Below are 24,618 nucleotides of genomic sequence, written 5' to 3' on the forward strand. Positions count from 1 at the left end.
ATCTCTTAAGTATTGTAGCTTTTTAAAACATTCAGTTTTTACTGTTTATTCTTAGGGTTTATTCTAGGTAGGTACCTAGTATTTTTTTTTATTGTTCTTCATACAAAAAGTTATCATAGATTTTCTTTAATAATAATAATTAAAACAGCAACAGGATACAGCATGTTTTGAATGTTACCTTTTTATAATCAGCAGGTCTGAATAGTAAAATCTTCATTTTACTTATGAGTAAGATGTTTCGTTGGATAATGTATTAACTATTAATTATTAATGTATTCAATTAAAAATTGAATAGGATGCTGTCAACGAGAGGAGTTTGCAGGTTTTATTTTTGTTTCTAAAGCTATGTCTCCTCACTGACTATAATTCCTCAATTTGGACAATAAAGTATATATTACTAACTTCTGAGTTTTTGCAGAAATATGTACCACTCCAAAGCTCACTAGACTATTGAACTGAGATATTCAAATATTCAGACGTGTTTATTAGTTGTTGTTGTTTTACGACGAACAATTAAATCGTTCAGTCTACACACGTTTTCTAATAAAGGGTCTTCAACATGCAAAGATCCACCAAAACAAGTGAAAAGTGATGCTGATTGGCTAAGCTAGGTTATCGCTAGCTGTGTTGTTGTGTTTGTCTGCCGCTAGCGCTCGCAGCAGAAAGCCGCCAGCTTTTTTTTCTAATAAATGTTCTACCAAAATATTCTGAAAAAAACATGGAACTAAACGAATATATATATATATATATATAACTGTGATAGCCATGCAGTTACGCTACCTTTATTTACACTGTTGCAGCATTCAGAGGCAGCTGAACTGTTCACCGGAATAACTGTTGTAAAAGGTTAAACTAAGATAGCGCCAAACGCTTACCGCCCCCCTGTGGCAGAACCTCATTACTGCAGTCTTATTGAAAACAACAAAATATGTAATTGAATCTCAGTAAGCATATGTTAATAAAGCTGTTTGGTGAAGGTGTGTTTAAAACATTAATGAACAAATGGTATGAAGAAGAAGTGGAGTTGAGCAGTTTTGTCAGAATTTCCTCCCTGGTAGAACTCTCAGCCTGGAAGTCAGTCTGAGAGGTCCTATTTAGGTTATTACCTCCATTCATATTTTCATGAAAACTTTTGATCACAATACTATGACTTAGAATAGATCGTCTGGGATTGCTTTCTTCACTACAGTTTCCACGTGATGTTTTTTTTTTTTCTCCCCTAGAATCTAAGGATGAGAACTGAGAGAAGAATTCAGATTTTCCTTACCTGTGCTTGGTATTCAGATAAAAATATTTAAGTGAATCTTTTCACTTTGTGTTTTGCAAGATAAAGAATATCTAAATTAGAAAAATTTCCACAACCTAGACTTGCTCCAGAGGAGCCATCTGGTTTCTGCCTGTTTTCCAAGTTGAAAAAAAATCTGTGGTATTCAGGGGAAGTTTTCTTCTTTCCATGAGTGGAGAGGTAGGGCAGATGTTGCTTTTCCTCTTTTTGTTCTAATCTAGAGAGGCATGAATCCACAACTAAGACTCTGGCTCCCAATTATTCTATGGCTTTGGCTTGGTCAAGTGCTGCAAGGTGAGTACAACAAGACATTCTGATAGTTTATGCCATTACACTAAGGTAATTCATGTGTTGTCCAGTTTGCATTGTAGATACTGAAGTAATGACAGTTATAATGGTAAATCAGCTCAATTTTTAGCAGTAGTATAATTAAATCTATGACGATTATAGTTTTTCCTCTTCAGATGTGGCAGCAGGCTCTAGGTCCAAATGCTGATCTCTCCGATGCAAACCTGATGTTTGAGGTAGCTTTATGTCTGACCTCTACAAACTTTCAGATAACTAAAGCATCTATGCCGTTTCTTTTCTGTGGTAAAAATATATTTTCCGTATTCTTCACAGATTTTACTGAGTGGGGTTGAGTTAAACAAGGATAACAATGTTTTCCTGTTGGACGAAGAGCTGGCATCGATGAGGAAAGGACGGGAATTCTTGTCTCAGATCAATGACGGCATTCCAAGGACTCTGATCTCGACAGAGCTCATGATAAAGACACAGGAGGCTCGTCGGAAGACTCCTCTGACTCAGGATCAGTTTGAGAACCAGGTTCTGAGCATGGTGTATTCTGCTCTGCAGGTTGGGGTCCAGAGGAACAAGGAGGAGCGAGAGGCTTGGGGTGGAGCGCTTATCCAGCTGGCAAACATCACCACCTATGACCTACGGGGAGGTTTTCTCTACAATTATGCTTAAAGAAATCATAAAGACGGAAGCTTGGATATTAAAATTATACAAGAAACATTTTTTTAAAGAAATATTCAGCAATATACGAATGAAGATATTTATTATTTTACAGTAGAAAAAGTGCAGGAAAAATGTACACAGCCCTGCAAATACGAATGGTTCATATAAAATACGAACCATTTTATATGGTTTGTATTGTTTGTCAACATGCAAACAATCCCTGATGTTAGAAACACAAAACACTAACAGAGAAATGTACAAAAATAAACTTAAATTTCTCAGCTCTCTACAGTTTCCTCTTCTGAGTTTGTTTTTGTTTGGTGCACCCGGTTTTGGTTTTGGCCTCGGTTTCTTCCAGAGAAGCTAGCTTTTTCTTTAGCTTTGCATCCCCGGTCGGACCCCTTCGGTCTCTGCCAGAGCGCTGCTGACCCCTCCGCTGACCTCTGACCCCGTCTGCTGCAGCCGACGTTTCCTCGATCGGTTTGTGTCGGCCGCTGACCAGCGACTCATCGTGGTCCCAGATCAGTAGTGTTACACCTGAGAGCAATCATAAGAGAGTTTTACTGTTGAATTCAGCTTTTATTCCTCTTAAACTTTTTTCACATTTATTTATACTGCACTTCACAAACTGTAATGAATCTACTGACATGAAGACATAAAGTAGTACATAACTGTGAAGTGAAGGAAAAAACTGATGATTTTCCAAAATTTTCACAAATATAAATGTGGAAAGGGCTTTTTGTGTCATCCATCCCCCTTTATTCTGATACCTCTAAATCTAAATAAAATCCAGTGCAGCCAAAAGCCACATAAGAAGCTGCAGAGATCCACAGCGCTTGTGGGAAAATATTAGTTATGTACGACTAGATGGCCGATTCTGGCCTTGGAAAAAAAAAAGTGACAAAAGGACTTATAGGAGGATAACAACCCTTAAGATATAGAAACAGTTACAATTTAGAGATTTAGACTAAATCATATTCATGTGTCAAAATGAACCAAAACAGATCTTATTTTCCAAAAAGAATGAGCAAATTATACCCCCAAAACCAAATATGATTATCCTTCAGTTATTCACTACTCTGTATTGGTGTGTCGTATAAAGTATCCCAATAAAATCCACTGAAAGTTTGTAGCTTTAATACAACAAAATATGATTCAGGTGTAACTATGAAGATAACTCACCCATTCCAGATGCGATGACGTCACCCATTGGACTGAACTTGTTGATCTGTAGAAAAAAGACAAAAAGAATCTCTTGGTTTAAAAAGGTCCTGAATTAGTTTGTTTTAACTTGACATTTCAAATTAAGTGATACTCACCGATTTGATCCCTGAGGCAGTGGAGTCATACATCTGAAACACCAACTCCCCACTGTTGGAGTCAAAGACGTCAATGGACCTCTGATCTCCGGTGCAGATGCGGTCATCAGGGTATCGGCCCGCCACAATCAGGTCATACAGGGGATGCCAGGTGGCCTACAGAACAATCATTATTTTGTTGTCACAGACAGACTCTCATAAAAAATATATATCTTTCTACAGCCATAGTGCCCAAAATAAGATTTTTTAGTCATAAAACCAGATGGATTTTTTAATCAAATGTTTATAAAGTCATATTTTCTTTTTATTCCCACTGAAATAAACTTGAAGAGAGACAGCAAACCTTGATAGGTGTGAGGTGCTGAAACTGCCTGTGTGGGTGCTGAATGATGTGCTGAGGCTTTGACCAATCAGAGGAGGAGTACACGCGGATCTGGTCGTGCTGATCTGTTGTGAGCAGCTTGGAGGCGTCCAAAGGGTTGAAATAGGCTGCAGTAGGTTAACAGAACGGGTTCCTTTAGGTCTTTATCTCTTAATAAGGTCCTAACTTTAAATTTCTTCAAATATTCGCTCTCATTTCTTATATTAAATCATGCTGAGAGATGATTTGCTCACAGCCCCTTGAGAAAAAGCAGTTTGTTTTTTTAAAGATATCTGGTATAAAGTAAACTAGAATCCAAATATTTATCTGTACTGAATGAAAATATTATTTTTAACCATTTAACAATACTTAGTAAAACCTCTTCCTTTAATAGGTCAAAAGTATTTCTATTAGCTAAATGCTAGAATAATAGAGAATTTCTGTTATTATTAAACAACCCCCAAAAATTCGGAGTTCAGTTGTTTCTTTTATCTTTTATCAAAACTAATTTGTTTTGTTTGTTTTTTTTCCCTCTGGGCCAGAAGCAACGCTCTGGAATGAAGCCTGAAGAATTTTAAATCAATCTAAAGAAAATTAATTTTTCCTCTGATACTTGACATCCAAAAGGTTGTATTGCTTCAGTATGAACCAGACTTGTAAAGAATTAAAAAATAAAAGTTTACCAAAGACACAGAATTCCAACCTGAGTTGACGGCTTTCTCGTGAGGCATTTCGTAGAGGAAGCTCTTCTTGTCCTGGATGTTCCTCAGATCCCAGAGCTTCACCTGTGTGATCAACCGAGGCCGTCGCCAGCAACCAGTCGCATCGGGAGTTAAACTCTGCATGTGTCACTTTGGCTTTGTGCAACTTACTGCTGAAAATCTAACAATTAAACAGAGCAAATGCAACAAATGGTTTTTAACATAACCATCATATTTCTCTTGACTGGAAGTAATACTGACTTTGATTTCACCAAATGTCTTCCTACTTCCTGAACATGAACAAAATGATTGATTGCTACCAATTGCAGACCTTTTACGTCTTCAATCCTTTGCTTTAAATAAATTCTCAACTCAGATTCATTTAGTACATTCAAAAATAAAACAATTTTTAGAAGACTGCTGTGAAATGGCTGTAAGAACAAACCTTTTTCCCATCCAGACCCAGAAGTAGAAGCTCTCCCATGTTGTCCCCAGTCACAAGCATCTGCCGACTCACAGACACGTCGACACAACAGTACCAAAAGCTGGGAAAAAAAGAAGAACCATTTAGAAAATGTAAGCAATAATCAGCAAAATGGTGTCATATGCGACATTTGTGATAAATAATAGTTAAAAACATTACATCAATTTAGAAAGTTACAGAATTCAGTCTACTCCATTATGTAACATTCAACCCCCCCAACAAACTTTTTTATGCTTTAGTACTTAATCAAACAAATCAATAGAAATAAACTAATTTGTTTTGAGGTTTAGAGAATGACTTTTAGACACAAAAAACAAACTAACTTAGGATAGCTTATACACAAAAAGAGCAAAAAACAGAAAACTAGAAAAGCATAAACAGTTTCTACTGTGCCTCACAAATATATCAACACAATTCTTTAACATTTTGTGATATTGGAGCCACAAACCTTTTACATAAAAACCAAAAGTAGCGACTCGACTTGTTGAGTAGCTCCTCTAGATTTGTCATGGGCCTTTTGTTGCTTCAAATTAATGCTCTCTTTACTCAGCATGTCATTTAAGGAGGTCAGTCATGTCTTGGTGGGTGTACCTTTTTGTATTTTCAGATTATTTATTTAAGGATGCACTTATCATGGATCTTTAAAAATTTGAACCTGACGATTCTGACCAATAGGGATTTTTCTCGGTATCCGACACTGTGACATAGTTGCTCTAAATTGGCAACTTGGCAACTATGAGGTGACTATCAGTTACGACACTTTCATGGAAGAGCAAAAAGTGACAGAGGCTGATTTTCAGACCTTTGTGGGGCTACACAAGATCAATTTCACATGTAAGTTTACGCCAATTACCCCAAATCAAGGAAATCTGGCCGACCAATCAGCCAATTTATCGGTACACCCCCAGATTGATTGGTTGTGCTAGACGTTCACAGAAACTTAAAGATTAAAATACACAATATATACTTCATAGAGGACTTCTGAAAATAATTTGTAGCACTGGATTTTAGCTATCAGAAGCACAAATATAAATAAAAAAACAGAAATTGCCAAAATAACGATTCCACTTTTAAAAAACTTTAAATTTAGATATAGTTGTTGCAACACATGAAATCACCGCAGAGATTTGTGGTTGTAATGTGACAAAACAAAAATAGTTCTAGGCTTATAAATACTTTTCAAAGGCAAATGTTGCCACTGTCAAGCATCAGTCTTCCTTTCAGTTTCCTCACCAAACATTGTGGTGATCATGACTGCAGTCTTGTGTTCTGGACAGCAGGGTGGGAGTGTGGCCCTCAAAGCTATGCAGGGTCAACTTCCCCTCGCCAGAAGCCGCATAAACTCTGGAGAAGTCTGTGGGGCAAAACTTCATCCCGCCAATGAAGTCTCCCGCTCCGTTCTGCACACACAAATACAAATGCAGGCCAATAATGCATTCGCTTTGCATGGAAATGCCTGAATCTGCTGGGGGCCGCCTGATAAGAAGACTGATGCTAGACCGAGTGAGCTTACAGCCCTGATGGAGAAAGAAAAAGACCTATTAGTCTTACTTCAGGGAGTCTGTGGATGTAAACACTGTTAGGGTTGTCCCACTGAAATCCTGCAGAGATGTTGTACCGCCCATAGACGAGGTGAAGAGCTGACTGGGATTTAACAGGTTAAACTTCATGTCTGTTACTGAGTCTCCAGCCCCCATCTAAGCAGAGAATCAAAAGAGGTTGTCGAAAGGCACATCAAGGATGCACACTTCTACAAATCCACCTACTATCTTTAGCCACAAAAGGATTGCAGATGATTATAAAGAGCAGCAGGACCCCTCCATGCTGTTGAGATAAATCCAATCAGACTCATCAACTCACCCCTCGAGTAAAGCTTTTTGTTTCAGACTTCTCAAAGTCCCACAGAAAAATGTCCCCCCCTTTTGAGGCTGCAGCCACAGTGGTGGGATGAGTGGGGTGCCACTCCAAGCAGGTGATTCTGCGATCAAATGGACTGCTGGCGCCATGAAAATGGTAGGATGACAGAGATCGAACAAACGGCTCCTGGAGACACTGCGAGAGACAAAAAAAGTTTTGTTTTGGGGTTTTTTTAAAACCAGATTTTCATTCGGTATGCCGCAGAACGCCGCAGGAAAAATCCAAGCCAGGCCTAAACATGTCTGCTGTTACAGGTCTTCTCATTCTCAACTACATTAATCTCTGATCATCCCTGTCAGGAATAATTTTGTGCATAAATTTACAACCCAAATAAGTTCGAGAGGTATGTAGAGTTTTTCAGGGCTCTGTACAACACTGGAAAAACATCCCTCAAAATTGTATGCAGTGAATAATTTCTGCAGGAATTGGATAGAAAGCCTGAAGGAGAGAGACAAGAGGCACACACAAATGAGATAACGAGGTGAGCACTTGAAATCATACAATCATATATTTGATTAAAAGAGAATGAAAATATCCAATTGTGTGGAAATAAATGTATTGTTAATTATGTCCAATGACAATGTTCTGACTGGCTACAGGTAGCTCCAATTTGCCAACAGTTCAAGCACCATAATGAGAATATCTTCTCATAATCCATAACACTTCAAATTTTGAAGAAAATGTGCTACAGCAGCACAAATTTGGCAAACAAATTGCCTCTGTAGTTTGTTCTTGTTTTTATCAGAATCAACTGCCATCGGTATTCCCAAGTCATGCCTGAGTCACCCCCAACAGTTTTCAGAACGAAGCATCTCAGCTTTAAGCTCACACCCTCAGACAGGAAAACATTACAGCAGTTTTACTTTCACTCCACTGGCTTCCCGTCCATTTAAAAATAAATGGTAAACTTTTATTATTTGGTTTTAAAGCTCTTAATGCCCTTTCTCCCTTTTATTTAGCTGAGTTGTTGCTGCAAATTGCTCATGCTGTAAGCATGAACAATTTTTACACAGGCATAGGACTGCTGTTACATTAAATTAGCATTTTATGTGTCTGGCCCTATCAAGTAAACGCAATAAATAAAACCTCTTTAGTCACACCAGTTCCTTATGGTCAGATGGTCAACATTCCCTCACTGCTAGACAAAGATTTTCATTTTTTTTTATATCAAAGCCTAAGATGCTTCTATTCAGGCAGGCTTTTAATACCTACAAAATGTGGTGGCACTTCCGGTTTTATGTATCTTGTCTTAGTTTCCTTTATACATTTATTTTGAAAACCACTTTAGTCAGCAATGCTGTTGATGTGTAAAGGGCTACATAAAGAAACGACTGACTTGCCACTAAAGAGAAATTAGGGATTATTTGACCCCTACATACAGACTGCCCTTATTGATCCTGAACTAAGCAGAGATGTTTACCTGTCTCATCTGAGAGTGCAGACTCTGGCCCAAAGTACTCCTGTATATGTAGTGCAGTATACTTCCAGGGCCAGTCTTCCTCTGGGCTCCTGCAGAACTGTAAGAAGGCCCTGCAAAACGAAGAGAACCCATTCATTCAGCTACCAAAACTAAAACAACACTGGCACAATGAGTCACCGAAGTCGTCCAATCGATGCAGCACACCCGCTTTAGATGTTTCTCCATCTATCTTGTCTCGCAGTTTTTTACTCAGCGACGTGTGTTCTGCAGCTCCTTTCTTCACTTTACTTTTTGATCCATTTGCCTGTGACTTGGTGGGCTTGCTTTTCATTTCTCAGCCTGTTAAATCGACAACACAACACGAGAAGAGTAATTTGACTCGACAACAATCAATCTGCCTTCACGCATAGTGTTCGAAGCCGCTGCTTACCTGTGGTGGTCAGCTGGGAGAGCTGGATGAGCTGAAAAATCAACATAAGAAACTTCTGCGTTTGCGTAACACTGCACTACACGTGACTTCAGGTTTGTGTTTTGTAACCTCTGTGTTATACAGTCGGAGAACGGCAGGGGGCGCTGGTTAATCAAGAACAACTTCACTGGATGTTGGAAAAAAAAGAGACTACAAAAGTGACATGATTTATTTTTTCAAGATTATTGCCTTTTTTTTTTCTTTAAAGAAGAACCAACAAGAATATTCTGAACCTCTGAGAATATTCTGAATATAAAGGCTGTTAAAATGGTAGCTGAAAGCAATGTGTTTATTAACAATCTAAATTGCGTATGGCTTTCGTTGTTTTAACTTTTATAAAAAATGGTGAGTCAATATAATAATAATAATAATAATAATAATAATAATAATAATAATAATAATAATAATAATAAAGTAGTACATATTTCTGAAATGGAAGAAAAATTATACATTTAATAGTTTTTTCTTAGCTGCTATTTATCATTTGCTAGGTTAGCCAGAATGCTCAACTTGCTACATCAACACTCGGATGTTTCACATATTTTTTTTTCTGCGTACTTCACATAGTTTACATTTTTGTCTGGTGTCGTGTGTTTGTCGTCATACACGGAAGAAGACCAGCGGAAGCACGTGTTCTTGTTCTGGGATCTTATTGGCTCGTTTAGGCTTCTTTTCAAAAAGTTCCGTCTGAGATTAAGGCGGAGGGAAGATTCAAATTTAGAGCAACAGAAACGGTCAAAACTTAAACAGATTAACTACTCTTTACAATGAATCGACAAGCGTAAGTAGGCTTTATTTTTCCCTGCACGTCGCCTTTAGGGTTTGTTTCAAATATGTTTTGTGTTATCATTAAATGCCGAACTATTGATTTACGGAGTTGGCGAGACTTTGATGACTAGCTTAGCTGTGGGATAGTTAGCAGAGGAGCCAATCATTACCGTTTGCTTTTATGAACCATTAAAAGTAGCTATGACGGTTTGAAATGTAATAAATTTTATCCTTGACTATCAGGAAATGTAAAACGCCCCGAAGGCCTCCTCCTAAAAAGCCTCCCAACAGCCAGAGAGACCCAGTTGGGGTAAGTATCCCAGGTGGATTAGCGAGCATTTCAACATGGCTGTCTAAGAAAACGATGTTTCTGTGATCTTATTTGCGTCTTTAGAGAGAATTCACTGTATTGTGTAAGAAAAATAATTTTGATCTATATCAGGTGTATCTACGTGTGCGGCCTCTGGTTGCAGAGGACGAGGAGTGCTGCATTGAGGTGATCAGCAGCTCCACCGTCCAGCTGCATGCTCCCGAGGGCTTCAAAGTAAACCGCAATGGGGAATATAAAGAGGTAACCAGTCCAGCCATGCAGATGTACCTTTAAACTACAGCAGCTATGCAATATACGTGGATTAAATGTCGATTTTGGATGACTCAGTTCAGCAAAATCTGTTTAAAACCTCTTTAGAAATGTTCTTTGGCCTAAATTATGTGCATGTTTTTTTTTTCAAAAGCTGTATCTTGCCTTTTTTTTATTTAAAGAAAAAAATCTTCAAATACTTTTACCAACTCCAGACTAGAAGATTAAACCATTTTAAGTCTATCAAACATGTCTGATTCTGAGTTTGATGAAGAGCACAGCAGGCTGTTCACATTTATTAAAATTGTTTTAAAAATTTATTCTTTTGCATAATAAAGTAAATTCATATTAATGGATGTGTTCTGGTTTTTAGACACAATACTCCTTCAAAAAAGTCTTTGGAGTTTCTGTGTCGCAGATGGAACTCTTTGAGAACGTGGCCAAACCTCTTGTTGTCGACCTCATTCATGGGAAAAATGGTAAGAGCACAAGATAATAAATTGTAACATGCAGAAATCAGAGGTGTCTACAGAAGACTGGAGCCGCCACCAACTGCATAAGAAAATTACAGCAATATCACATCATAGCACAAAAACTTTACAAATATAAGTATTACAACAACACAGTATATTCAACAATCTTACAATATAAATACATATAAATGTATTTTTAATTATTTATTTGACACTTGTATAATAAATGAACACAATCACCAAATATAAATATTATTGATGCACAATATATCCACACTAACATCAGTAATGTAACATGATATAGCTTTTTTTCTTTTGGTAGCTCTACGCTTCCACTAGTTGTCCATCTGTTTCTGCATTATGAAAGCATCAGATTTCTTTTTCTCCTTTTTAAGTTCAGTGTTTGCTGATGATGTGCTGTTTGCTGCAGGGCTGCTCTTCACATACGGTGTCACAGGAAGCGGGAAGACGTTCACCATGACTGGCTCTCCAGGTCAGGGCGGACTGCTGCCACGTTCCCTTGACATGATTTTCAACAGTGTTGGCCCCTTTCAGGCCAAAAGATATGTAAGAGAGCAGTACACAATGATATCTTTCAAGTCCACATGACTTGTCATTGTATTTCCTTAGCTTTATGTTTATTGGAATCTCCTCTGCTCAGATTTTTAAGACTGATGATAAAAACGGTATGGAAGTTCAGTGTGAAGTTGATGCTTTGTTGGAGCGTCAGAGACGGGAAAACAACTTAACAGTTCTTAAAACTCCCTCTTCCAGGTAAATCATGTCATGCTAGGAAAAACAAAAGCTGTAATCAACACTATAACTAAATATTGAGGTTGTGTGTAATTTCCTACTTTTTAGACAAAAGGTTGACCCTGAAATTGGTGACATGCTGAAACCAGAGGAGACCTGTAAAGCAGACGGTGTGGATGAAGACAGCTGCTACAGCGTCTTTGTCTCCTACATCGAAATCTATAACAACTACATCTATGACCTCTTGGAGGAAACGCAGGAAGACGCGATCAAGCCAAAGTAAGTGTCTAAAATAAATGGACGTACAGATATGCTTGAAGTGTATGCTTGAGCACTATCATTCTAGAGTCTCTGTGAAGATGTTTAATAGTTTCATGACAGAATAGCTGGAGGAGAAAAACTGTTGTCTTTTCTTTTTGCTAGGTGGAACGGTGGAGGCACACCTGTGCGCCAGAACACTGAGTTCATGTATGTGGCCAGTGAATGCTAATCTAGTAGACATCAAATTAGCTGCATGATCAGGCTAAGCTGTCCAGTTGAACACACATGTAGACGAGAATTCCTTAATAGTGATTTTTGGTATTTCAAAATATTTACTGGCTACTTAATTTGTAAAACAGGAGTCCATGTTAGCTGGATTCATTATAGGGGAAAATATATAAACACTCAATTATTTTTGGTTTTGGCTAAAACTGCCCCAATTAAAGTGATTACTAATTAATTCTAGAAAACAATGTATCCATTAAACTAGAAAAACAGTAAATTGCCATTAAAATGTTTCCCTGGAACCTCTTTGAGTGATCTTGTAATGTCTTGTTGAAAATGTAGAAATTGTGGACCATTTTTAGAAGTTTGTGACCAGAAGAGTATGAAATTTGTCATTGGAACATGTGCTGGAGCCCTGATTATGAAAGATTACTAAGCAATGACTCACTATTTAAATCTGAGGACTGTTGATTTTTCAAGTTTTATCTTCTTTTCGTTTCATTGAATTTTAGAAATCCCTACATTCCCTACATGACTCACTTTCTGCTTGCAGTCTTTGCTTTGTGTCACACGTATCTGTAAACTCATGTAAACTTCTTGCCGCTCTATCATTATTTGTGTCTGAAACTTTCCCAATGCCTACCTGTACTTTGTGCTCCATGCTCCTTATGTGTTGCATGAAAAACTGTTCCTCTCCACAACAACGACACAAGAACAATTTATCTACATTTTTTTTATTACTGCTACAGACCGCCTCAATCTAAAATCCTTCGAGAGGATCAGAACCACAACATGTACGTGGCCGGCTGTATGGAGGATCGAAGTCAAATCTGCTGAGGAAGCATTTCAAGTGTTCTGGAGAGGTGAGCGTTTCTGTCTCTGATCCACAAATGTTTTTAGCTACAGATGCTGCAGTGATGATTTCTAGATGTGACTGACCTGGAATTGCTGGTCTCCGGGTCGGCTCTGTTCAGGAAATGACTTGGGTTAATCTTCTCTCTGAGCGGTTTCAGATCTGTTGCAAAAGATAAATTTTGTGCAATGAATTATTGATATCATTTAACTTGCACATTAATATTCTGTGTTTGATGTTTTATTTTTGTGTGTGTAACATTTGATATTTTTTTGCAGGTCAAAAGAAGAGGAAGGTTGCAAACACTCGGCTGAACAGAGAGTCGAGCCGATCGCACAGTGTGTTCATCATCAAACTGGCTCAAGCTCCTCTGGATGCAGAGGGGGACAACATTCTCCAGGTTAGTTGCAACCACACTTCTCTCAAAGTTCAGAACATATTACAATATCCACCTGCTATTAAGTTATCATCTACGCAGTTGATTTGGATTTTCTCCCTGTTAACCGTCAGGATAAGAACCAAGTGAGCGTCAGTCAGCTGTGTCTCGTTGACTTGGCGGGAAGCGAGCGCACTGGTAGGACGGGAGCTGAAGGCACGCGAATACGTGAAGCAGGTTTGTTAAACATAAATGTTAGATTAGATAAGTCATCTAGAAATCTTTTGCTCAATCTAACCAGTTTTTCTATGCAGGAAACATTAATCAGTCGCTCCTGAATCTGCGGACGTGCCTCGAAATACTTCGGGAGAACCAAATGTACGGCATCAACAAGGTAAGTGTTGCCAGATTGAAGCTAAACATTTCCATTCAGAGCATGCAGGTAACATAGAACTTCTGTTGTAGATGGTACCATACAGAGACTCCAAAGTCTCCCACCTGTTTAAAAACTACTTTGACGGAGAAGGAAAAGTCCGGATGGTTGTGTGCGTCAACCCCAAGGCGGATGATTACGAGGAAACGCTGGCAAGCTGATCCGACGGATTCTCTCCTTCCTTCTGAAGATGTTTCTGTTCTCTAACAAGCTTCCTGTCTGTGCAGCTGGTGATGCGGTTTGCAGAGATGACCCAGGAAGTAGAGGTGGCTCGTCCGGTAGACAGGCCCATCTGTGGGTTCACTCCGGGACGCCGCCATAGGAACCAGGCGTTTCGGGAGGAGATGTCTCAAAGGGTGGAGGACCGCGGCGGTAAGGATGCTGCTTAAATATAATTCTAAAACCTTATTAGACCTGGGTGATAAGGTTTAAAAATAAATTATCCTGATGAGTACATATATTTTCATACTAAATCCAATTTTTCTTTTTCAATTAATTTTTGTTTTTGTCTTAAAAATCCACTTTTTTAGAGGTTTAAATTCTGGAGTAATATTTATGCATCCATTAATCTCTGTTCATACTTTTTATTCATCCATCCATCTTATAGTATGTTTCTTCCATAAGTTCTGCTTTCAAAGCCAACTAAGAACTATATTTATAAGGGGCCATTTCCAGAATGAAGAGCTGGACTTAGTCTGAAGGAAGTCTTAATTCACACCAAGAGCTTTTGGACAATTTCATGCTTCCAATTTTATGTCAACAATTTGGAGATGATACTGTCTTGTCCCAACATGACTGTGCACAAAGTAACTTCCATAAGGATATGGATAAGTAAGTTTGGAAGACCTTTACTCACCCAGAGAGAGTATAAACCTCACACTGATAGAACGTCTATGGACTGAATTCGGAGAAGAGCCTGAGAGCCAAGCTGTCTTGTCCAGCATCAGTTTCTGACCTCACAAATGCTCTTCTAGAGAATAAATACAAATGTATATCTGCAAGGGGAGGGTTGGCATCATATCAAACTCCATGTAATGAAAATAGGATGTTACTCTAGTTCTTATATGAATACAGGTGGGTCAACACTTTTCGCAACATAGCGTCATAAGCTCATACTACAGAAACTAAAGGCTAAGAGGTTTTGAGTTTTTAGATTGAAATCATGTTGATCTTTGACATAATGTATATAATCCCTGGATTGCTTTTAGTTTTCCATGTGCTTAATCATAAAATGTTAACTTGATGAATCGGACGTCTTCCTTCAGACGCGATGTCTGCTCTAAATGGCGTGGTGCTGAGCCTGCCACCTCTGCCCACATCTGAACTGACTGACCCGAATGATGAGCTCACCATTCCTCGGCTGGTTGAAGCGCTGCAAAACAGACAGAGGATCCGGCAGATGATGATTGAAGAATTCAACAGAGCAGGTGAGAACTCACAGCTCGTCTGTCACAGGTCAACAGCTTTTTTTTTTTCTTTCTTGTTTGTTTTGTTTTGGCTCACCTTCCATATCTTATTTTAGCAAGCAGGATGAAGTCTATGCTGCAAGAACTGGACTCCAACATCATTTCCAAAGAAAATGTGATCCTTGAACAGAATGGTAGACTTGCAGAGAAAGACAAAGTGATGCATAGCAACAAGATGGAGATTGAACGTTTAGAGAAGAAGACCAAAATGCAAGAACACAAGGTTCTTCTTTGACTTATAATCCCTGGACTGCTTTGACACTACTGGTTTGTAGTTTTTTTAAACTCTCTCACGACTTCCTTCCAGATTGACATCCTGCAGAAAACGACTAAAATCTATGAAGACGACAAGCGTTCCCTGCAGCAAGAGGTGGAAACCAGGGGGCACAGGCTGCAGAGAGAGCTTTCTGAGAAGAGACGCATGGAGCAGCGCATGCAGGGCATGGTCTCGGACACACAGCATAAGTGGGAGAAAGAGTGTGTAAGTTGTAACAAACGTATCATCACCTGTGCGTTGCTTCTGGAGCATTGTTAGACTGCAGTGACATAATTTAGTGTAATGATGGCACTTTAACATTGGTAATGTTGCGCAGGAGAGACGAGTGAATGCGATGCAGCTTGAGATGCAGAACAAGCTGTGGGTGAAAGATGAAAAGCTGAAACAACTCAAAGCTATAGTAACAGAGAGCAAGACTCCTGGTCGCCCCGATCCCCAGCCGCGTCAGACTCTGCCTCAGCGGCCGTCCAGGGAGGAGCGGCCGTCCAGGGAGGAACGTCCGTCCAGGGAAGAGCGGCCATCCAGGGAGGAGCGGCCTCAATCAAAGAGATCAGCCTCACCACCGCCTGTTCCGGTATGTAGTCAATTAAGTACTTTGCTCCTAGGCTCTTTTTATTATTGAAAATTGTTTAAGGTAATGAGTATCACTGACTTTTCTGATGCTCTTTTGCTTTTTTCTAAGGTTCTCGCTGTGAGATTGTGCAGGTGTTAGGGATGCAAGTTATTGATTGTTAATCTAAAGTTGATCGACTAACGATTAATGGATAACATTTTCTTTATATCAAGAAGGCTGACTGTCTTTTCATAACATAAAGGTTCAAATTTTTCATAATATGCCAAAGAATTATTACAATTTAACAGTTTGTATCAGCTGTATTAAATACTCTAAATACAGAAAATTGTGGTTTTTTCATATTAACTTAGACATGTTTATAAAATATAACAAAACGGGAACCTCTTAAGTTGCTGTATAGAAAAATAAAATATGAAAAGAATAAAACATATATGAAACATGTCATTCTCCATAAACAGAGATGTTGGTACAGAATTGCTGTTTGTAGTTGCTGTTAAAAGGAAATTAAAACGTTACTCTATGAAGCGTGTTAACTCATGAGAACCCTCAAAATAAACCTTGCTTATTGGCATAATATACGACGGGGTTTTAGGGCCACGCTAAGAAAGCAAAATAATAATAAAACCTAAAAGAATGAAATTATGACTTAAGTGCCATTACGGTGAAACTTAAGGAGCTTGTCGTTTACCCACACCTGACTCCGTTTTGGACCTTTTCAACTGGCTCAGCTTAAGGATGACCAGTGGCGCCCTCTGATGGATGGCGCCAAACTACAACATTAAAAAGAGCTCTAAGCGGTTATTAATCGATTGGGACTCATTTTAATCTAATAAACCATTAATATACAATTAATCATGAGTTGATTAATTGTTTGGATTCCTAACAGGTGTCTATTTGTTCTAATTATTTTTTTTAATGAATTTGTTCTTTTGATCATATCTCTTATTGTTTATTTCCATTTTGTTCCTCAGAGTCTCGATGAGTCTAGTCAGAGTCTCGACGAGTCTTCTCAGGGTCTCGATGAGTCTCGTCTGAATCTCAACGAGTCTTGTCAGAGTATCGATGAGTCTCCTCAGGTCAGTCCAGTGCCAGGGTCACCTGCAGTCAGAGCCATTAGTGATGAGGAGGTTGAAATGAACCCAAGACCCACATGCCCCCTTCCCAGCAGCAGTTGTTCTTTATCAGTGGCCAATACTGTCACCTTACTGGAGCAGGAGGCGACTCCAGATGAGGTTTTACGGGCCCCTGATATCCCCAAAAGAACCCTGTCTCCCGCCGGCTCCCCAGCCTGCCGAACCAAGAGAAGGGCAGAGTGCTGTAGTAGACGGGAGGCCTGTCTCCCCTCTCCCATTTTGCTCCTTGACGTCATAGAAGAGAGAAGCAACAGGGTCAGTGAGGTAGTTGCAGCAGCATCAGGTTGAAGAATTTAAAACTAGATTCTCCGCATGTGGTAGTTAAATTTCATGTTGTTCAGGGATCATTTAAAAGTGTTTCACATGTCTTTTGTTTGTTTTTGAATTGTTCTGCTTGTTATCCAATCAGACGACCACACCGGTGCGGCCTCGCCACCGCCGTTCCCGTTCTGCGAGCGTAGAGAAATGGGTGGACCACAAGCCGCCCTCCAGCCTCGACTTGGGGACGGTCCTGCAGCCAGTCATCCCTAACGCCATCCAGGTGTCCGCGCCCAACGAGAAGGCCCTGTCCAAGTGCGACAGATATGTGTTGACGCACCAGGAGGTCGCCTCTGACTGGCGAGATACAGACCAAACTCATCAAGGTCAAGTAAAATGTAGCATGAACTTAAAGATTTACTTATGTTTACTTTTTACTCAGGTTGACTTCAGTTTGAGAGAATTTTAGTGCTCATTGCAGTGAAATAAGAGCAGATCTGTAAAAGAATAAACAAATAAAAAGATGGAAGAAATGTGGAATTATATGAACAAAAGAATGAATGTAGATAGAAATGAATCGGTATTCATTTCTGCATGCATTGATTAAATTATTGTTTCAATCATGTTACTTTTTGTTTTGTATAGGGGGGTGTATATCCATTAACGTGTGAGAATAAATTTTTTTCAAATCTATTCTTTATTACAACCTATATGTCCACATTTCTTTCTTTTTTTATTATGATTTTTGGAAGTTCAATACGTAAACCTTTCTACAGATTTTTTATTTTCTTTAAACTCATCCAGGATAATTAAGACATAAAAAATATGTTGCCAGTTTCTTAAGCTAGATGAAGTTGAGGGCAAATTTCAACTAGCAAGGTACGATGTAGCATGAACATCGGTATCGTCTGATATTTGTAATTTTTTTTTTTAATGGATCAGTCCAACTATTAAAACTAGGCCAGTATTAGCAGATATTTATATCCGTCTTGTTGCTATTTGAGTTTCAGAAGTGGATCTAGAAGATTAATGAAGTTTTTTTTTTTTTTTTTGCTTTAAAAAAATTGCTGAGCAATGGGATCAGTTTTTTTGGGCGAAAGCAATCTTATATTATCAGGAGAAACCTTAAGAACTCTGAACTGCAGGGAAGCAAATTTACATTTGACCTTTTTTGTTTTTGTTGCATAATTCTTTTCAACACTTTAATTAAATAATCTCCTACCAGGTTAACTGATTGTCTGTATCTTGGAATATCTGAGTTTATATTACTATTTAAGGTTGGTTCTAACCTTATTGTTCCTAACATTTCAGGGGGAGGTCATTAAAACCAGAGGCGGAGGCCAATCTGTTCAGTTCACCGACATCGAGACGCTTAAACAGGAGCTCACCACCGTCTCAAGGTGACGAAAAAGGCAATGGCCCCTACAGTATTTTAGTGCTCAATATTAAGACTGCAAAAGGCTTTTGGGCTATTGTTTTCAATGCAATATATTTATGGTCATTGCACATTCTGGAAAAGTATAGAATTGCATTTCATTATTTTTCAAGGTGACTGTTATTTATTTAAAGAGAAAATGTTTCTAAACTTTAGTCCTCATTCTGTTATCTAAAAGACAAAGTTGCATACCTTAGCAAAGGTATGTGAAACAGCTCTTTCAGTCATCTTTAGTAATTGTAGGCTAAATGTTCTGATTTGATAAATGTTAGATTGTAAAGTACAGCTGATTTAACTCTCCCAGATCTAACCGCGAACCAGCGCACTTCCTCAGCATCAAGTTGTTTCATTAATTTGTATATAAAAGAGAGGTGATGGAACCAAACAGAGTAAATTTTCTTTGTACTCCAATGTCTGGGACAATCTTTCAGATATGATGCTGAAAAAGTGTTGGAGCCATGTGGATTCATGGTTTGTATGGTCAGATCTACAGTAAATATGGCCAGTTAGATGAACTCACTGAGGGCAGTCCTCGTATAGATGAATGGTGGCCAGAAAATGTGATTTAACTGCAATCAATATGGTTATCCCCAAATCCAACAGTATGGTAATTGCATATTTTCTGATGTTACGTAGCCATAATTCAATTTGAATTTTGTAAAGTTTAAAGCATTTTTAGTGGAGAAAATGCTAGCTTAACAAATTTCCTTCACTGTTTTTCTGTGAAGCCGAAAAAGGAAATCTTCAGAAGGAACTTCTGCAAGTGGAAGTCAAACAGATGGTGCTTGGACTGATGTGAAGACACGGGTATGTGGAAAAAATTTAACCACTGTCTTTATTTAGTCATCTAATTTTGATCTAGGATGAAGATGAAGTTAAAAAAAAAAAAGGTAGCAAGCAGCAGCTGCTGCATTTCTGTTAGTCTGTTTTCTTACACAGCAAATATTGGTTAAATGGGAGGAACTTTGATGCATATTAAAAGGCTGGACTTTACCCAGGAGAGTTTTAAACTCACTGATGCAGCAGGAACCAAAATTCATCCCTGTAATGCTTCTTCTTAAAATTTCCATTAAAGACTTTTAAAGCTTCATTTCGAATCCATTTTTCTTTTCTTTCCAGTGCTCTGTGGCCTTGGAGATGAGGGCCGGGTCAAACATGGGGCCTGGAGTTGAGCATCACGGGATCTCAAAGTAAGCTGCCAGCAACATAATTAACAAGAGATCGTTTTATTGACATTGTAGGAAATGTCTGATTCACTCTGTTCTGTTAAAGGCGCAGAAAACCCTGAAAGCTGCTGGTTGCTCCGTCAGTATCTCCTCTCTCCTGTCCTCACGTGGCTGCTGTGCAATACTCTGAACTTGTATTTTGTATTTGGCTCCTTTTCTAATATTTATGCTTTTTTCATGCCTTTTTTAAAATGTATATTTGCAAAGGATTTCTAGACATAGGTCACTAAAGTATTCACAAAACATTGTTGATATTGGTCTGCCACTCACTACTTGTTTAAATTTTTCATTCTGGATCTACTCTTGAATAAAACACCTTTTGAAGAGTGTGGTGTGTGTGTAAAATATGGAGTGGAGTAAAACATACAGGGAAGGTTGTACAGTACAGTTGGTCAAAACTCCAATATCACATAACGCTAATTTAAAAGAAACCATAAAACGTGAACTTAAGTTTCCACAGTCAATGATGATTTGAGGAGTTATGTTATCTGTTGGGGTTTATCCATTTATCAAAAACAAAATACATATAGTGCACCGTACAAGAACATACTTTTTCACTTCATTTCTCTATTTTAAGAATCCAGTATTTAAAATATTTAGTGGAGTCTAATTTTGTTAGAATCTAAATCTTAGGTTTTTATTTGCTTTTTATTAGTTATGAAAATGAACAGAATGAACACTTTAAATATATTTCTTTGAGTGGAACGAATCCATATAATTGAATTTTACTTTTTTGAATTTAATTTTTACATTTGAGGATTTTAAAATTTACTTGGATGCAACTTCATGAGATTGAAACACAAACACCATCCATATAATTGGTCAGCACTAGAGGGCAGCAGAGGACAGCAGGAAACTAGAAGACTCGCTGTGATCCATCTTTATCCTGAACTAACCTGTGGGCAAAAAAACATTTCAACAAAAGAAAATTCTAAAATCTTATACTTACTTGACTTTTATTTTACAGCACTGATGAAAGTGGAGCAATATTTTGTTATGGATGTCCAGTTTGACTTTGCTTTATTAGTCGTATTTGTCAATAAAAGAGAAATAAACAGCAGCTGGTGTTGGAAAGAGGAAGTTTGATGAATAAAATTCAGCATTCATTCATCTAAAATGGTTTGAATATATCTGCACCCAAACAGTTCTCTGATTTCAGTGTGCAGAGGAGGCCCCCTCCCCCCACATATTTGTGTAAGAAAATTATATCATAATCCCTCCCAGCATTCAATTAGCCATCTCTTATCGGCTGAACATCACAGGTGTTCTGATCATCTCGTGCCACTGGGTGCAGTCATCCAGGCTTTGAGTAGATGGTTGAAAACTCATCTACTGCCAGTCTGGCTGAGTTTCAATTGGAAAGCACTGGAGAGTGACTAACACGGAGCCTCTTGGAGAGGGTCAAGAGCCCAGAGCAAGCAGTGGCCATTAAATTCACCTCTATGAGATATTGAGTGCTTTGCTTTTTGACCAGGCTCTGTTTGATGTGCTGCACCACGTCATACACAGCTCCTCACCACAGGGCCCTCCACAGCCAAGTGGTGTGAGCTTTATAAAGATGTTATTATCAAACTCCTGATGAGCCTCTGATCAGTGCTTTCAAAAGAGACACTTGAGGGGAACTGCATCAAAAGGCCTGAAATACACCAAAAAAAAAAACAACCACATCTTAAAGACAATGCCTCTTATCAAACTGTATACTCAGAGTACACCATTCTGCCTTTCAAAGCCTAAAGCCTGCTATGTTTATGAATTATTCTTCTTTTTGTCAATGTTGATAAACTTGCTGGAGGGAATTTTGCTCTTCTACTTGAGTACACAGTCAATTAGACTGCCTCAGATTTTTAAGAGCGAGCCTAATTGCAGTGTTTTATTGACTCTTTGCTTGAATGACTCTGATGAAGATGTCTTAAGCAGCCTTTGGCACAGTTGGGATAAAATCATTTTCGCATCAATCTGTAATGTAATTGAGGGTCGTTAATAATTCAGCGATTCAAATTTGTGTTGTCCAATCGTTCGCCTTTCATATTTAAATTTTTCTCGATTACAGGCTGATTAAATCTACACATATAAAACAGATGACCACACACAGAGATTCAGTTTGCAGTATTCAATGGCCTAGAACAATGAACAGTATAAAGCTGATATATTGATGCACAGTAAACAGTTGCTTCTTGTGAGACAGACAAAAAGAGCAGATGTGAACACTTTGGCAAATATCACTCTGGCCTGGTCTATCGTCCAGGTTGCAAATGATGCATGATGTCTTTTACCTGGAATACGCAAAAGGAAATGAAAATTTGTGTTCACAAAGGCTTTTCATGTGAAGAAGTTCAAGATATTCTGTGTTGAATAGTACGCAAACCTCTTTATGTAACTGCAATGATAGCTTAAATAAAAAAGACAAAATGTGAAATTTTCCATCGGCTCCACAAGTGTGCATTGCTTTGTGTTGGTCAAGCTCAAAAATAATCCCATTTCAGTACGTTGCAGGTTATGGTTGTGCATACCAAAACATTAGAAAGATTAATGGTACGTATGCTTTAGCAAGACACGGTAGCCGTTTGATCTATTTTTAATTTAAAACACTTTGATCAAAGTTGTCTCACTGCACATGTTCACTGTTTTGTGTTATTAAATCTGAACTTAGCAGCAGGTACACGACCTTTTTCTGCTTACATGATTAACACCGTTCTGAACCAGGCAGTGAAAAGTGGGCATATGTTTAAATAGATGTGATGGAGCGTAACCCTATCCAGCTGTGCACCACACTTGGATTGTAACCGGCAGCTGAGGTATGATGGTTTCCATCCGCCACCAAATCTGCATCGCATCAACTGAATAACTGCAGATTCGAAAGGCAAGTTAAAACAAGTGACTCAATCACAGCCGTGGCTGTCCTTTAAACCGCAGCCTATTACACGGCTTTCTGCTCTCTTTTAGTGGCAAGCACAACAGTCCCTGACAATTAAAGTCAGTTAGTGGGAAGCGTCCATAAATACTGCATGAGAACATAGCTTTTGTAAAACCAAACCTCTGATCGGGGTCAACACTACATCTTCATATGTCACAGCTGTGGCTGGCAGCCAGCTCAATGTGTTGGGCCAGAAAACTAGGCGAACACAGATCAGTGCTGACAGCCAGCGACTTGTCATCTGGCCCATCGCTCAGACATTCAAGGCTCACCAGGCTTTACTGCTTTTTCATCTTACATGAATTTCCCTTTGGGAGAAAGCTTTAACTTAAAGAAGGTGGGACTTTGGGGCGCTGTTGTCAACCATCAGTGAGCTAAGCGTGATATCACTTTGAACAAAACATCGGTTTTGGTCGGGGAGTTTAATAACTGGCTTTCCGGAGAGGAACCTATTCCAAAGTAGCTTCTGCTAGTTTAACATGGCATGTTAATCTGCTAGTAACATGTCCATGTTAAACTAGCAGATGTCCAGATGAACCAAATGTCCATGGTTTGGAGCTGCTTCTCCAAACATGCAGTGAAGAACACAAGATTTTCCTGGAAAGAAAATCATGTGTACGTTTGGCTCAATGCGAGTGGTCGCAGTTTATTTATTCATCATTTTATTTTAGTAAGCATAAAGTTACTTATTTGAAGCAGAATTGCATAAGACAGTCATGCATTACGTTAAGCATTTCAGTCTGAACATTTCACTACATTCAAGCCATTTTTCTTATGAACAATTACAGTATTTTGGACTTGAACTCAGTGAAGTTTTTTGTAAGGCTGTAGGCAGCAGTAAACTTTAAAGAAGATTATCATTTTGGATTTGACTGATGATCTGTTTGCCGCAGCCTGCCACTGAAAGTCAGCGGGGAGAGAGGATACTTGGACAGTGCATTTATTGCAGCATGTAGTTTGTGTTTTATATATGCGTTGTGCTTTGGCGAAATGTTTCAGAATTTGGTGATCACTATTGGCAGGTGTTGAGAATAAATAAATTCTGTGTTTTCCTTCTATCTCTGTTAGCTAGTTGCTAAGCGAAAGCTAAGCTGAACCTAAAGGAAATGACATGTTAGGAATTGCTTGTCACCATTTTGACTGTTAACTCTTAAAGGTAGCTTGTCAGAATGGACCAGCACTATATTTTGGTATTAATAAATGGAATTCATGAATTCATCTCACTGACTCTTCTTCAACCTCATACATCACAAACTTAGCATGGAGAACGGATGATTCCCCACACAGGACATAATTTTTGGCACAATACATCTCAGAAATAGCGCTTTCACATAACCTGGGAGTTTGATGGCTCTGTTTCAGAGCATTAATAATGATTTGCAGATGCCTCAGGGCATAATTTTTCTGTCTTTTCTCTCTTCATCCATGCTAAATTTACTGTTTATCTGACTAGCTTGGCCTACTCACCTCTTTTTTGACTGCAACACACAAACATAGCCATCTACATGAAATAGCTGCAGAGATCAAAAGCTCAGGTGAGAGAATTCACTGACAGGACAGCAATTACCCATGCATTACTCAAACCTCATCTCTACCAAAGAGTGACAAGAAAATCATCATTGTTGAAAGACAATGAAAATAAGTTTAGGTTGTGGGAAACTGTTTTGCAGTTTTCTAGAAGTTTGTTCCAGATTAGA

General features: G+C 38.6%; 3 protein-coding genes and 1 non-coding gene across 5 annotated transcripts; 3 read left to right on the forward strand and 1 right to left on the reverse strand.

The window, feature by feature from the left end:
- Window positions 1–1,437: 1,437 nt before the first annotated feature.
- LOC116737525 (protein FAM180B) lies at window positions 1,438–2,536 on the forward strand. Of its 2 annotated transcripts, none has more exons than XM_032590730.1 (3): window positions 1,438–1,579; window positions 1,736–1,809; window positions 1,907–2,536. In XM_032590730.1, exons 1-3 carry the CDS (start codon window positions 1,513–1,515, stop codon window positions 2,252–2,254), a joined length of 489 nt encoding a protein of 162 aa, XP_032446621.1. In that variant the 5' UTR covers window positions 1,438–1,512; the 3' UTR covers window positions 2,255–2,536. The 2 variants fall into 2 exon arrangements, with proteins under 2 accessions (XP_032446621.1, XP_032446629.1); XM_032590738.1 differs by having other exon boundaries at window positions 1,441–1,579; window positions 1,750–1,809.
- Window positions 2,388–9,000, reverse strand: ddb2 (damage-specific DNA binding protein 2). The gene is given in 12 exon segments (XM_032590717.1): window positions 2,388–2,782; window positions 3,428–3,473; window positions 3,565–3,720; window positions 3,908–4,053; window positions 4,629–4,710; window positions 4,712–4,807; window positions 5,072–5,171; window positions 6,344–6,510; window positions 6,971–7,162; window positions 8,448–8,557; window positions 8,652–8,786; window positions 8,878–9,000. Coding segments are annotated over 11 exon segments (1,473 nt in total). The 5' UTR covers window positions 8,779–8,786; window positions 8,878–9,000; the 3' UTR covers window positions 2,388–2,531.
- A 570-nt stretch (window positions 9,001–9,570) lies between these two features.
- On the forward strand, window positions 9,571–20,336 carry LOC116737514 (kinesin-like protein KIF23). The gene is given in 26 exon segments (XM_075074305.1): window positions 9,571–9,697; window positions 9,928–9,994; window positions 10,127–10,255; window positions 10,638–10,743; window positions 11,168–11,304; window positions 11,399–11,511; window positions 11,599–11,769; window positions 11,914–11,958; window positions 12,726–12,792; window positions 12,794–12,839; window positions 13,108–13,229; window positions 13,340–13,442; window positions 13,520–13,599; window positions 13,671–13,790; window positions 13,866–14,010; window positions 14,904–15,065; window positions 15,161–15,327; window positions 15,412–15,585; window positions 15,698–15,955; window positions 16,927–17,031; window positions 17,498–17,704; window positions 17,706–17,732; window positions 18,658–18,746; window positions 19,510–19,588; window positions 19,901–19,971; window positions 20,054–20,336. Coding segments are annotated over 26 exon segments (2,820 nt in total). The 5' UTR covers window positions 9,571–9,683; the 3' UTR covers window positions 20,070–20,336.
- LOC116713187 (Z30 small nucleolar RNA) lies at window positions 12,886–12,983 on the forward strand. Its single transcript, XR_004337817.1, has one exon. It is a non-coding gene; the product is annotated as a Z30 small nucleolar RNA (small nucleolar RNA).
- Window positions 20,337–24,618: the final 4,282 nt, after the last annotated feature.

Source organism: Xiphophorus hellerii, chromosome 2 (genome assembly GCF_003331165.1).
Source record: "Xiphophorus hellerii strain 12219 chromosome 2, Xiphophorus_hellerii-4.1, whole genome shotgun sequence".
NCBI classification, from domain to species: Eukaryota; Metazoa; Chordata; class Actinopteri; order Cyprinodontiformes; family Poeciliidae; genus Xiphophorus; species Xiphophorus hellerii.